Below are 15,763 nucleotides of genomic sequence, written 5' to 3' on the forward strand. Positions count from 1 at the left end.
AGAGAAGAGAGAGAGGGAGAGAGAGAGAGAGAGAGAGAGAGAGAGAGAGAGAGAGAGAGAGAGAGAGAGAGAGATTTAAAGACAGTCAAATGAAGGTGAGGTGAGGACCAGATGGGGATGTGATCATATGAATTTCTGCATTATTATTTCTAACGATAATCAAGTTTTCTCCCATTCCTCACTGAGCCCTAATAAACAAGATACTGGTCTCTTCTACCATAAATCCACATTATGCAAATATACTCAAGAATATTATTCCTTAAAAAACTGAATGAAGAAGTTACCAATGATTTCCAAAATGTATTGAATTTTGTCAAATAGTTTCCACTCTACCTAACACAGGAGCAAAATCCAAGGAAAAAATGTAGAAAGGACTATTTTTCTATCCAAAATTCTACCAGATGAAGAATAATTCTCTTTAGAGGTTAAAAATTCACTTATAAATTTATCAAGGTTTATACAGTAATGCAATGACTAAATGTCCTACCTTCTATTTTTCTTTAACCTAAAAAGAAAGTAATGAACTTTTAAAACAGAAAATTAGTTTTTTTGTTTGTTTGTTTTTGTCCTTTTTGAGACCGGCCGCACCGCGCTCAGCCAGTGAGCGCTGTCAGCGCACCGGTCATCCCTATATAGGATCCGAACCCGCGGCGGGAGCGCTACTGCGCTCCCAGCGCCACACTCTCCCGAGTGCGCCATGGGCTCGGCCCTTAATTTTCATTTTTTGAGAAATAATTTATTTTTCTCACTTTGATACAAAGGTCGATAAAGATCTTTTATTTTTCCCATCCCATAGTTAGCATTCAAATTATTTCCTTCTTCCTCATTTCTCCTTGACTGACCCTGATGTTTTCACTCTTGCTTAAAACTATTACAAATCAAACTTTTAATTCCTCCACTCTGATATTCAACTATGCCTCTAGCTCTGAGGCACATGCCTCTCCCCCCATCTACTGAAAAGATTCCTGTTGAGGATAACGAGTTCATCACCCTAGTCCAACTCAGAAATCTTGGAAAATGTACAAACTAAAAATTATCTAGTTAGCAGAATTATTCAGACTCAACCAAATGCAACTGCATTATAAGGTACACACTTACTGTTCGGGCCAAATTTTGGCACATTGCACTGAGGGTTAAGAGTTGCAGTTTAATCTCTGTGTCCCATTTTCGACAGTTCTGAATATGTTCATGACTTCCAAGGCAATGATTACTGTAAAAATATATTAATTATTCTTTATTATTATTCTACTCATATTATAAATTACAGAAGTGAGGGTAAAATAGAAATTGCATCTGCATCATAAATTGAAGAGAATGATAAAATACAGAGTTAGTTCTCTAACCAAGTGTAAGCATTTTGGACAGAGGAATTATTCTATATGAGAAGAATCAAAGTGAAGAAGAAAAAAGATGAAGAAGAAAATAAGAAAAAAATAGGGACAGGGAATTTCCAGTAGCCTAGGAGAATGAAATCTAGACTAAAAGCTAGATATAATAAATGATCTGGGTAAGAAAAAGATTCATATAATGATTTCTTCAGGCAACTAAGAGGAAATCACAGCTGACTACTATGCTTAAAATAACAGTGCATACTACAAAAGGAGACTGGAGTTTATAATGACGTAACTATTGACTCTTTACGGAAAGAAAAAAACTATTACATTCACTTATTAACCAATTACCTACAATTTCTTCCCATATAAGACTATTGGTTTCTTAGGAGAATACCTTATCTTATCTCTGAAATCCCACCACTGTCTTAGACACGACATCTCAGACATAGCATTGATCTAATGAATCAACTCAATACAACCGAAAGTATTTTTGGATTACATATTTAACTTGAAAACTTTCTAATTTAAGCCATTAAAATGAAATTTCCAAAGATGTTGCTCAGTAGTTAAATGAATAAACTTACTTTTGCAGCACTTCCTCTTGACCACAAACTTTCAGAACATAGCTGCCAACATCTACTTGATTCAAGTCATCATGTACCCAGCAAAGGGCTTGCATTATAATGATTTCAACAGTAGAACTCACTATAAAAGAGTTAGTCATCATTTTCATTTTGCTCATTTACCTCTAAGTATATGCTTATTTCAAGACTGTGTTACTTATAATCTAATATAGCACTATACAAGAGAAGTAAAATGTAAGTCACAAATAAATGTAGGCCACATTTACAATACAAAATTTTCTAGTAGCCACGTTGAAAAAAGTGATAGGAAAGAGGTAAAACTAATTTTAATACATTTTAACCTAATATATCCCAAATATCATTTCAATATATAATTGATATTTTTAAATTAATGAGATATTTTACATTCTTTTTTTCAAATGAAGGCTTCACTATCCAGTGTGTATTTTGGATTTATAGCATGACTCAATCCGGATTAGCCAAATTTCAAGTGTTCAATTGCCATACGTGGCTAGTGGCTAGTATGTAGGACAGTGCAGGTCTAAGCTTAAAGAAAGCCACATCCCTATTAACGACATCTCCAAACAGGATGACATTTAGCAGTAGCCAGCAAACAATGATTTAAAACAAATTATAAGGAAAAAAACCCACCAATTTAAAGTTTTGACATATGCCTGGTAAATTTTCCAATGAAGAATAAAAATATAGCAGGTAGCCAATATTGTTCAATTATTATTCTTAGCAAGAGCCAGATCCTAAGATTACAATGCATTAAAAACTAAAGCTTTTAAAGTAACCTATTTCTATACTTGAAGCTCCTATGTTCAGTTAACAAAAAACAGTGATTACATTTAAACTTCATGAAAATTAATTGTTTAACAGAAAAGACCTCCATCTAATGTAATAATCTCTAACATAATAGCGACATTTCTGAAGAGTCAAATGTATGGTAACATTTTATAATTTGAATATGCAAACCACTTCTACCATAATATGGTTACATTTCCTAATAGAGACATATATTATAAACATGCACATTTATGAATAATCAAACAATTGACATTTGAAACAGTTCTTTGAGATTAGTCAGATTTTGATGTAGTAAGTTGAAATTTGATATAGTACATATTAAAGCATTTGCATACTCATGCTTATTTCAATCAAAGTGCCTACTGACCTTTTTATTTTGAATTTGAGTATTAATTCTTTTTTTTTTTTTCCTTTTTGTCTTTTTCACTGACCGGTAACGGGATCGCAACCCTCGGTGTTGCCCCCGCACCGCGCTCAGCCAGTGAGCGGAAACCGGTCTCCACATGGGATCCGAACCCTCGACGGGAGCACCGCCGGGCTCCCAAGCGGCGCACTCTCCAGTGCGCCACCGGGCTGGCCCTGAGTATTAATTCTTATTGCATACTTAGATTTAAATAATTCCCCAAGACAAAATGCAAGGTATGTTTTAAAAGACTAACTTTTCCTTTAGAAACTATAAGAGTGAATGTTACAATTGGCTAACATTTTCCTGTTTTAGATTCATATTTTTTCAAAGGACCTTCAAAAGTGCAAAGCTAGAAAGAAAGTATCTAAATATAGGATGTATTCCTAGTCAAAACCATTAAAGAAAAAAACAGCATAATTCTTAGGCCAAAGTACTGTAGAAATATAGGATCTTATTCCACTGTTAAAATCCCATTAAAATAATATACATTATAAAATGCAATAAACTCTGAAAGAAAATAAAAGTAGTTTTAAAAACCAAAACAGGGGCCGGCTCCATGGTGCACTCGGGAGAGTGCAGCACTTGGGTGCGCAGCGGCACTCCCGCCGTGGGTTCGGATCCTATATAGGCATGGCCAGTGCGCTCACTGGCTGAGCGTGGTGTGGCCAGTCACAAAAAAGAAAAAAAAAAAAAAACCAAACAGAAATTTCCTACAGACTTACATCTTTCAAAAGAATACCCACACCAAGTTTGGAAGAGAGAATTAAAATCAAAGGAGGGGCTGGCCAGTTAGTTCAGTTGGTTAGAGCCTAGTGTTGGTAACACTAAAGTCAAGGGTTTAGACCCCCATACCAGCCAGCTGCCAATCAATCAATCAGTCGATCAATAAAACCAAAGGAGAATTATCTTCTCCTTAGAGGAACTTAGCAAAACATCTGGAATTTCAATTTTACTGACAGCTCTTCATAAACAAGCATTCTTCTTGCCATAGAATGAAAATGAAAATAAAAATAAAGAATTAAACTATAATTAGCATTACTATCTAATGCTTTTAGGCCTTGGCTAAGAGCCACTGATTAACAAAAGTTATTCAGCATTTTTTTTTTCCTTTTTGTCTTTTTTTTTTTTTTCGTGACCGGCAACGGATCGCAACCCTCAGGCACACTGTAGCAGTGCGCCACCGGGCCGGCCCCTATTCAGCATTTTTCAGAGGAATATAAAGGTTAAAAAGTTATAAAGGTAATCTGTTTTCCCATTAGTCCTAATCATAAAATTATCCATATAAATGCCATTTTTTTTAAAAGGACACGTAATGACAACAAAGTTCGTTTATTAAAAGAATGATAATAGTGATGTTTTAAATATTTCCCCCTAAGAGAGCAAAACAAAATGCTTAGAGAACTACAAACCTACCATCACATGTAAAAGTAACTGGTAGTTGAAATCCTTCAATTTCAATGGAGACCTTCACACTAGCATTTTCTCCACATATGTTTCTTTGCACTGTGACTGGACTTAACAAATAGCCTGGATTTGTGCAGTGACTGGTATATGGAAATTTGGTCTTCAATCTGTTCACAAGAAAAAAGACATCAAATTCTGTTTTAAAAAGCTGCATTTGAGAGCCCGGAACAAGGCTTTAAACATGCTTTCAGCCACTCAGTTTTGTGTCTTTGTTCAACTCTAGAGCAGCTCATCAGAACTGCAATGAATGATCCCCTGTCAAACCTCCAAATACCAGCATTTGCCTTTTAAACAAAAGGAACCCAAGGAAAAGGAAGAGATTAACTACTGCCAGAATCTCTTTGGTAACTCTATCAGCATTACCCAAGCACACACTGGATAAATAGCATTAAATGAGGTCCTCTGCTTCAGATTCTTTTGCCACATAGTACGATTATACAAAATGGTGTATTTTAATGAATTACTGATAATATTGGGAATGTAATCCTAAAATTATAATGGACAGAGGAATAAAAAGTTTGCTATCTTTTTAAAATCTTTTTCTTTAAGGACCTTTTTCCTACCTTGTTTTTAGTTGCAAAGCAATAAAAAAAACACAGACAATGGGTTTTTCTAGTGCTTACAAGCCCTTTATTCCCCCAAAGGGATTTCTAAAACTTAGGGAATTAGAAGAATTGGGTGTGAAGGTATTCATGATATTCACAGAAGCAACACAATTTAAATTTAAATACATGAACATGGTGTATAACTCATCTCCAGACAGCACTGCTATTATGAGAAGAAAAAGGGGGATGTGATGCCTTCTTTAAACTTATGGGCTTCCTTTAACTGACTTTTCTGGAGGCTGGAAGACAGGTTCCAGTCCTCCTATCATCTGTTTTTCACAGGGCTATAAATGGAACGAATGCTGGAAGTATTGTCTCTTTGCTTCTGTAGAGATCAAGATAATCCATTCATAGGAGCAGAATTAAAACAGTTTGAGTTGACAGGAAGAAAGGTCCTGGGGAGGCAGCAAATATAATGGTTAGCACACAGCCTCTACAGCCACACTACCTGAGTTTGAATCCCAATTTTACTACTTACTAGCTATGTGACCGTAGGCAAGTTATTGAATCTCCTTGTTTCTTCAGTTTCTTCTTCTATAAGCTGGGGGTAATACTACCACTTACCTCACTGGGCTGTTGTGAGAATTATGTGAATAAAGATTATAAAGCACTTAGAACAGTACCTAGTACATAGTAAGAACTATAAGCTTCTTGTCAAATAAATGAATTAGTGAATGAATAAATCTGGCTTCTGCACTGTGATCTTAAGTGACACAAAGAAAAAAAATAAGAAAAAGAAGAGATGTAACAAAAAAGTAATGTAAGTAATATACTTAAAATTGATATTGAAACCATACCTTTTATTTTTATTTTTTATTTTTTTATTCCTTTTTGTCTTTTTTACTGACCGGTAATGGGATCGCAACCCTCGGTGTCGCGCCTGTACTGGGGACCGGCAACAGGATCGGAACCCTCCGTGTTGCGCCCGCACCGCGCTCAGCCAGTGAGCGGGAACCGGTCTCCACATGGGATCCGAACCCTCGGCGGGAGCGCCGCCACACTCCCAAGCGGAGCACTCTCCAGTGCGCCACCAGGCCGGCCCGAAACCATATCTTTTAGATGTGGACACATTACCTTTAGAAATGATTGCTGCCGGGCCACGCCCGTGGCGCACTCAGGAGAGTGCGGCGCTGGGAGCGCAGCAGCGCTCCCGCCACGGGTTCGGATCCTATATAGGGATGACCGGTGCGCTCACAGTGCTCGAGCACGGTGCAGTCGGTCTCAAGAAGGACAAAAAAAAAAAAAAGATTGCTGCCAAACTTATCCTTTTGTAACATAATGGCAAGATCTTTATCTTAGACCTAGTCTAAGGTTCTTATTATTTCTCACATACCTGGTATTCTCGTTTTCTACAGCTTATGAAATAGATGCTCACTCACATCAAATTAAGAAATTAACTAACACATGAAATAGTAGAGAATTCAGTCTACATCTAAGCAAGCCTTCAATTTTCAGAAATCCTTAAGGATGACAAAAAGAAAAACAGAAATTTCTGATGATAGTTCAAGAAATAAGAATTTTATTAGAAAAAAATTCCAGCAATAAAAGTTGTATTCAATTAACTTGGCTTTGTTTGGGAAATAAGATCCTTCACTTCCCTTTCTTAAAATGAGTCCTTCCTTATTTATATGACAATGTGAATGTATTTAATGTCACTGAACTATACACTTAAAAACAGTCAAAATGACAAATTTTATGTTATGTATATTTTACCACAATTTTAAAAAAAAGTTTTTTAAATGAGTCCTTCCTGTATGTGCTTGACACCATGGAAGGTACCAGGTCCAGAATACAGTAACTTCCTTTGTTTTCCTGAAAAATTGATGATTTCTCCTATTCTCATGGTTTGCTTGCTTTATAAAACTTGCAAAAAATACCTAAAATGTAATAGATTCCTTAAAATTGGGGGTTTTTGGTTTTGTTTTGTTTGTAACTAAACTTCTAAACATACAAAATCAAATTTAATTAATAATTATTTGTCTGAGTAAATTATTCACTTTTAGACCAGATAAGGTATTTTTATAGACACTCTAAGCCCCATATTGTAGCTTGATGTTCTTAAGTAACTACCTATGGAGAACATTTTTTTTCAAACTCTAATTTTTATTTTCTCTAAAATTTCCATTTCCCTATCATCCAAAGAACAGCTTTGTTTGTTTAGTGGGGCTCTACAGTTCAGGAAATTTAATACCTGTATACATATATAAAAGTCCCTTACAACTTATTTTCCTACTGTATGTGCAATCAAGCTAAAATTCTGTACAGATAGCCAAATCACGCAAAATCAGAAGGACAGGAAAAGAGATAAAAATGAAGTTTTAAAAGAATTAACACTACTTTATAAGAAAGTACAGTCACCATTGCTTAGAGTAAAATTAACTAAATGCAGAGATGAAGTCCTTGAAAACATATAAGAAGCCCTTGGGGTCTAGACACTATTGTAAAATATAAATATTAGATACAAACTACATATGAAGAAAACAGACTAGAAAGTCACTCGAAAAGACAGACACAGGGGCCAGCCCGGTGGCGCACTGCTACAGTGCACCGCTTGGGAGCATGGTGGCGCTCCCGCCGAGGGTTCGGATCCCACATACAGACCAGCCGCTCACTGGCTGAGCGAGGTGCGGGCGCAACATCGAGGGTTGCGACCCCGTTGCCGGTCCCGGTCCGGTACGGGCGCGACACTGAGGGTTGCGATCCATTGCCGGACACGAAAAAAGACAAAAAGGAAAAAAAAAAGACAGACATAGCATGCAGTTTCTCATCTCACCCTAAACAACCACAAATGAAGCAGCAAAAACTTCTACTGGTATTGAACATTCTTATAAGAACTTTCTCTAAGACTATAGCTAGTGGATATAGCAAGCTTTGTTAATAATGATAAGTGTGAAAGGAAAGGAAACAAGAAATTTTAAAAATGCAATAATAATGAAAAGTAGTCCTAAAACAGAGTATTACAGAACCTTAAATTCAAAGAGATACTTGCGATCACTAGTCCAATTTGTTAATTTCACAGATGGAAAACAACAAAAAACAAGGCCTAGAACTGGCATTAAATTCTACATCTGTTATATAGTAATCTTAACTGTAAACAAATATCCTGACAGTCTAACACTAATTTTATAGCTGAGTTAAAATAAGTACATGAATAATTTTAGGAGATTTCAAAAAGCAAAGACCTGGCTCTCTAATGAACAGCATAAATACTTGTTTTAAAACTCTACTGCAAAAATGAGCATATTGGGAAAAATAGAGCCACTAACTTCTTCAAAGTACATCTCCTGACCCTAATCTCCAAGGTCACGGTGTGGGAACAAGAGAAATTCCCAGAACATGGCTTCAAAAACACCTCTTCTTATTATTACTGACATATATTTCTTGAAATCATACTCTACTAATGGAAATAAAATTTTAAAAAACTCATTTTCTCTTTAGTCCCATTTGGAGTTTCATATTACATAAGCCACCGTGTGTGTGTGTGTGTGTGTGTGTGTGTGTGTGTGTGTGAACAAAAATAATCATTTAATTTAGTGTCACAGTTTGTGTAAACAGCTCTAAGATTCAAACAGGGAAAAAAAGGCAGATCACAGAGAGCCTAAATTCTCAGCTTGCAAAACTTAAATGCAGTATTCAACACAGTCTGACAAAGTATACAGGGCTTGTTTGGCAAGAAAATTAAAAGAACTAAACAAACACATAACAGATTATTTCCAAACCATTAACGTAAAAGATTATTTCCAAATCATTAACCATATACACATAATGGTATAATGGCATAAAGGCATGCAATTTGCATATCAGGTGACGTAAATGTCCCTTCCATTTTAAATGCCTTCTGAAAAATGAGTTTAAAAATCTATTTAAGGGGGCCGGCCCGGTGGCGCACTGCTACAGTGCGCCGCTTGGGAGTGCGGTGGCGCTCCCGCCGAGGGTTCGGATCCCACATACAGACCGGTTCCCGCTCAGTGGCTGAGCGAGGTGTGGGGGCAACACCGAGGGTTGTGATCCCGTTGCCGGTCCCGGTACAGTCCGGTACGGGCGCGACACTGAGGGTTGTGATCTGTTGCCGGACACAAAAAAAGACAAAAAGGAAAAAAAAAATCTATTTAAGAAGTAACCTTTGCCAGAAAAAACAAAAATGTTTCTACTGATATTTTTCTTTTTTTTCCCCTAATGTATTCTGAAGAAAATAAATGTTGGTTAAAAGATAACATAAAGGAAGCTAGAGTTTTAATAAAAAACTATCAGTGGTCCAAAAATTTAGTTAAATATTAGTAACTCCCTTAAAATTAAAATGATGTATATATTCAAAAATGATGTGGGAACCCCAAACCCTGTTGCTTACAGCAGACTACACTAAGGAAAATGCTGGATTCAGAATAAATCCCCCAGTGGTGATCTGCTTTCCCTTCTTTAGCAAACAGATCTCATCCCCTTGGCCACATGTTTTTGTTGTTCCACCCTTTCCTTCTGTGGGATTTTTCTTTCTGGCTGGCTGAGAGGATTCCCCTTCCTCTGAGCTATCAAGACCATTAAAGTATGAAGTCTAAGCTATCAGTGGCTACATTCCCTGTCTTCAAAGGTCCCACCTGCAGGAGAAGAAAATGATGCTAACAAGCATGGAGGAAGGGCAAGGGAAGAAAAGGGAGGAAGGAGAATGAAAGGAAAGGGAATTGGAAAGGAGAGTCTGAAGGGAGGAGAGATGATTTACAGTTTGTGAATTCCTGGCTCTTGCTACTGAACTCTGCTCCATCCTTCCTCTTTCTGCTATATGGGTTTGTGAACTTTTTTTGTGCCATCAATCGTTCTCTCTTTTTTGGTTGTTATTTTTTAAATTTTTTGCCACAAAACAAGTCTTAATACATTTAAGAAGACTAAGAAAATATGCCCTCTAACCACAATAGCAGATGGAAATTTAGAAAATTCACAAATGCATGGAAATTAAACAACACTCTCCTAAATAAACAATGGATAAAAAGAAAAATCAAGGGAAATTAGCAAGTAATTAGAGAGTACTTTGAGATAAAAATCAAAGCGCAACATATCAAAATTTATAGGTTGTAGGGCTCACACCTTGCATAGAGGAAAGTTTATACTCGTAAATACCTATATTAAAAATAAAAAAAATCTCAAATCAGTAATGTAAACTTCAACCTTAAGAAAATAGGAAAGGAGGAGCAAACTAAACCAAAAGCAAATATAAGTAGGAAATAACAGAAATATATGAAATAAGGAATTAAAAACAATAGAGAAAGTTAACAATACTGAAAGATGATTCTTTAAAAAGATCAACAAAATTTACAAACCTTTATCTAGATTGACCAAGAAAAAAAGAAGACCAAAATTACTAAAATCAGAAATAAAGCAGGGGCATTATAAAACTGTCATTATGGTTTTTTGCATTTTTGTTCTACCAGTGGATTTTGTTCTTTTTTGTGTATTTGTGGTAGTGATTATTATTTTCCAGATTCCAGATGCAAGACTTACTTGAGGATTTCTTGTAGGGCTAGTCATGTAGTGGCGAGCTCCCACATTTTTTGTTTGTCTGCAAATTACGCTATTGTTCCTTTGTTTCTGAAAGATAGACTTGCTGGGTATAGTATTCTTGGCTGAAGGTTTTTTACTTATAGTGTTTTGAATATATCATCCCATTTTCTTGCCTGTAGAGTTTCCATTGAGAAGTTAGCTATTAGTCTGATAGGGGCTCCCTTATAGGTGACTTGATGCTTTTCTCTTGCTTCTTTTAAGATTCTCTGTCTTTGAGCTTTGCTAGTTTGACTGTAATGTGTCTTGGAGAGGATCTTTTTGGATTGAATCTGTTTGGAGATCTTTGAGTCTCCTGAATCTGAAGGTCTGTGTCTCTCCCTATAATCTCGAAGGTTTTCTGGTATTATTTTGTTGAATAGGTTTTCCATGCCTTTTCCTTTCTCCTCTACTTCTGGAACACCTGTGATTTGAATGTTTGTGCACTTAAGGTTGTCTCCTAGCTCTCTTAGATTTTCTTCATTTTTTAAAATTCTCTTTTCCTTTTTTTGTCCACCTGGTTTATTTCTAAAAGACTATCTTCAAGATCAGAAAATTTTTTTTTATTTGTTCTAGCCTGCTGCTTAAGCTCTCAGTTGTGTTTTTTATTTGGTTGAGTGAATCTTTCAGTTCCATGAATTCACTTACATATCTTTGTTAAGGTATTAATGCTGTAAATTTCCTCCTTTGGATCCTTGATTTTTTTCCTCATTTCATTATGTTGTCTAACTGATTATTCTCGTATCAGAGTGAGTTTCCTCAAGGTTGTTGCTTGGAATTCCTTTTCAGTCATTTCAAGGTTTTTCTGCTGTATAGAGACTGTTATTTGAGAATTACTGTATTCTTTGGGTGGTGTCATATTTTCTTGGGTTTTCATATTTATAGTATCTCTACATTGATATCTGGTTATCTGATAGAGCAGATGCTTCTTCTAGTACTCTAGAATGGGCTTTGAGGAGAGAGATGTCCTCTTTTATTTGTGGTCTCCACTGGTGACTCTCATTGTATCAGTGCAGTGGAGAGTCTGGCAGGCCACCTGCACTGTGGCTGTGGCTACTGCTGTGATGATGAGCTGCTTTTGCACAGCCATGGCTGTGGTGGTGGCTTTAGTGGGCCACCTGCACAGGGTCAAATAAACTTTAGTAGGTTATTTCTCTGAGTCTCAGTTTCCTCATCTATAAAGAATATTAGACACATTTAAGATTGAGATATTTTAGAAATGCATTTTTCTAATCTTCAGAAAATATATTTGTTCTTGTAATCTTGCCTGTTATAATATCACTTCTTAAGTAGGACAACATTTTGAATGCTAGAAAGTTTATGGCAAAATTAAGTCTCTAAAACAAAAGTAGGCATTCTCTTTTTTTCTTTTTTTTTTTTTTGTCCTTTTTGAGACCGGCCACACCGCGCTCAGCCAGTGAGTGCTGTGAGCGCACCGGTCATCCCTATATAGGATCCGAACCTGCAGCGGGAACGCTGCTGTGCTCCCAGCACCGCACTCTCCCAAGTGCGCCACAGGCTCGGCCCCAAAAGTAGGCATTTTCTAAGTGTACCAAAACTTACATATAAGCCATGATTCACTGGTTAACAGAGTATCAGAAGCCTTCTGTTTGACCTCAGTTATTCTTCTAAATATTCAGAAACCTAACAAGTAAGGATACAGGTTCAACTGTAGTTTGTGATAATGTGCCAATTAACTATTTGACCTGAAATTTTAGTCACATAAAGAAAATCATTAAAATTTCTAAAATTTTAGAATTATTAGCACTAAACTGGCTTTGAAGTTAAATTTTTTAATCAGCACTTAAAGAACCTAATTTATAAAGTTTCTTACTTTGTAATGGATTGACAAAAAGCTGCCACTTCCTCATTCTGTACTTCAATTTCTTGTAGACGAGAACTTCCAGCTGGCAAACTACTGGTCCCATTTGGGTCTTTCTGCAATTAAAAAAGTGTTGTTATTTTAAAAGTGTAAGATCCCCAAAATGCTATATAGCAACATAGCAGAAATACATTTTTATGAAAATATGTACAAAGCTATGGAGGTAAAATAAATATCAATAGCAAAGTTTTAAATTATGGATTTTTTTACTTTGTAAAAATGATGCCAACTAAGCCTTTTTTCAAGTTTGTTAGTTTTGCTACCTCAAAAGTAGAAATGCGCTGTACTGGTCAGTAACAATGAAATGCCAAAGACCTTTGCATTAAAAATATTCCTGAAATGAACACTTCAGAAAGTTAATAGCTGAATAATTTCATTCAAAGGACTATCATCTATTTTAAGAAAATGAAGACATCAAGCCCATTGGGACTCCTCTAATAAGCTACGAATTCTATATATTCAACTTATGCCCCATATTCCAAGAAAGCAGCTGGTTCCTTATGTAAGAGAAAGTTATAGGAATGAGTGAGCATTTTATTTTCTATGTTAAACTTATACAAACATCCTATCAGTCCTTCAAAAGTTAAGTTTAGCTCTGGTCAAAACTTATTTGCTACACATAGGGAAATCAATTCACCGCCCAAGCCTGGCCACAAGAGAGTCCACTTAGGGGTGTTTTGACATACTACATAAAAGTACTTGATTTGGCACAAATTTCAAAGGTAAATTTCCTTTAAAATCAAAACTGGAACATTCTCAATTCAAAACTAAGTAAATAAGAACAGTGTATGAATTCCAAGAGTTGTAACTGATTTCAATGACCATGGCATGAAAGAAGACTTTGTGTCAGAAAATTAAACCGAAATTTCAGGCAACAATTCCTTTATGAGTTTTCCTCTTTCAAAACATTGCAGAGTCCTTTTTGCTAGGATGTTGATATGCATATTTAGGCGAAAAAAATACCTTGAGTTCTACAAAATCACAACTAAAAATAACAGGGCTCTTGGGAAAAAAAGAGTTAAGGCAGACTACTCAAAATCAACAAGTCTGTAACCAAAGCCCTAACTAAAACAATAACAAGTCCTTATAAGAATACTAGCCCAGTTAAATGTCCACTTGCATTTGCACGTAGCATTATGGTCTTCAATCCTTTGAAGCCTAAAACTCTGGGGCCCTTGCTTCTTCATTTGAGATATGAGTTCTTCAGGGCATTTGCTTGTAGTCAAGACTAATTGCAATGAAGTTAAAAGTATAATACAAGATGTAGACTTCTTCACCAAACAAAAAAGTTCTTAATTCAAAGGGAAATGTCTTTGCAGCTTCTTTGTGCTCACTGTTTCAGCAGACAGCTTAACACTGTGGAACATGGAACTATTCTTGAAGCCTCTCAATTTCACTAAAAGAGGACACTTCTGCAGGATTTTCAGTGTTTTTCTTAACATCTTCACATATTGCTAAAGCTTTTTCTTAAATTGTGAGAAAGTTTGTTCTTGATTGTTTCAAAATGTTAATACGCTGAGAAAGACTATGTTTGAACTAATTCTACTTCCACATCATACTGACATCAATTCCATAGTTACCACACATCAATTAATTTATATTACAGAAAAAAGCACTGTAGCAAACAGAGTATACTACTCTACAGAATGGGATGAGATATTTCCTCACAAATCCTTTGGTCTTACACTACAAGTCTGCCACAATGTAATAAAATCTTATTTCCCAGAACTTCCTAAATGATTTCTATGTTCCATTCAGCTTGAATCATATCCTGTCTCTATAAAACACAAATCAAGTATCCTGCTCTGAATCTTTCTCTTTGCCTGAAATGTCTTTCTCTTAAACTACCCTCACAACACTTGTCAAAAGTCTATTAATTTTTTAAGGCCCAAATGAATGCCACTTTATCTACAATGCCTTTCAAGATTATTCAGTATGAAGCAATTCCTCCCCCCAGCACTTCCAAGTGCTTAGTCTGAATCAAACATCACGTTATTACATCCTATTTTATATTTGTCCTAATATGAAAGCTCTTTGAGGACAAGAATCAACTTTTGTGAATTCTGTATTTTTGTAGAACTTTGGGTCCAGTTTAAAAGGCACACAAGCATTAATTCAATTTGGTGAATGTTATGATCTTCTAAAAATAAATTAAAATTTACTTACATACAACCAATGAATCTGAAATAGAAATCATAAAACATTTAAAAATATGACACTAAAATCTCCTAAAAAAGAGTAGCAGTAATTTTCATTAACATTTGATTCTATAAATAAGATTTTTCTAATTATTAGTATTACTAAAAAATATCTAGGAGTTACTGAGCATTTACTATTTGTCAGCCTCTACTGTAAGAAATTTACAGGTATTCATTCATTCATTTATATGAGTATATTTATCAAAAAGCTCTATTAGGTCTATTATTACCCCCATTTCACAGATTTTAAAAAATGAGGCACAGAGAAGTTAATTAACTCCCACAAGGTCACACAGCTAATATAGGCAAAGTTAAGATTTCAACCCAGACAGCCTGGCTCAGGGTCACATACTTAATCACTGTATCATTCTACCTCTCAAAAAAGTCTCCTAAAAAAAACCCCTTAAAAACACAATGAGAAAAACAACATTGTGATCTTTGTTGAAGCAATGCTATGGAAAATCTGAATTTCTACTTGACCCACCAATTATCCTTCCATAAAGAACTCTGTTCATGTTTTACTTATTTTAAAAACAGATTCTGAAGGGCCGAGCCCATGGCACACTCGGGAGAGTGCGGTGCTGGGAGCGCAGCAGCGCTCCCGCCGTGGGTTCGGATCCTATATAGGGATGGCCAGTGCGCTGAACGTGGTGCGGCCGGTCTCAAAAAGGACAAAAAAAAAAAACAGATTCTGAATCTCCTTAGTGGCATTTTTAGATTTTTTTTTTTAGTCAAAAAGGTTGTATTTTTTTCAGTGCCTTTCATGAATTGGGTCCTTTCTTTTAAGCAGGTTATGATTTTCAATTGACAGTGACAGAAACAATTATAATAACTAATTCTCTAATCGTATATCAAGGTAATAATAGAATCTGGAAAGTTAACTCAAAATGTTCTGACCAGGGCCGACCCCGTGGCGCACTTGGGAGAGTGCGGCACTGGGAGCGCAGTGGTGCT

At 35.9% G+C, this 15,763-nt stretch overlaps 1 protein-coding gene across 1 annotated transcript in view; it reads right to left on the reverse strand.

The window, feature by feature from the left end:
- LOC103605556 (phosphatidylinositol 4-phosphate 3-kinase C2 domain-containing subunit alpha-like) overlaps positions 1 to 15,763 on the reverse strand; it is a gene marked incomplete at its 3' end in the record, with an annotated part of 86,043 nt that overhangs the window by 29,951 nt on the left and 40,329 nt on the right. The window contains exons 4-7 of the mRNA XM_008590170.1: positions 12,564 to 12,667; positions 4,548 to 4,705; positions 1,919 to 2,039; positions 1,099 to 1,210 (exon numbers count right to left, since the gene is read on the reverse strand). Coding sequence (XP_008588392.1) covers positions 1,099 to 1,210; positions 1,919 to 2,039; positions 4,548 to 4,705; positions 12,564 to 12,667 — 495 coding nt within the window. The remainder of the gene's footprint in view (positions 1 to 1,098; positions 1,211 to 1,918; positions 2,040 to 4,547; positions 4,706 to 12,563; positions 12,668 to 15,763) is intronic.

The sequence above is a fragment of the Galeopterus variegatus genome, unplaced genomic scaffold (genome assembly GCF_000696425.1).
Source record: "Galeopterus variegatus unplaced genomic scaffold, G_variegatus-3.0.2 Scaffold5898, whole genome shotgun sequence".
Taxonomy (NCBI): Eukaryota; Metazoa; Chordata; class Mammalia; order Dermoptera; family Cynocephalidae; genus Galeopterus; species Galeopterus variegatus.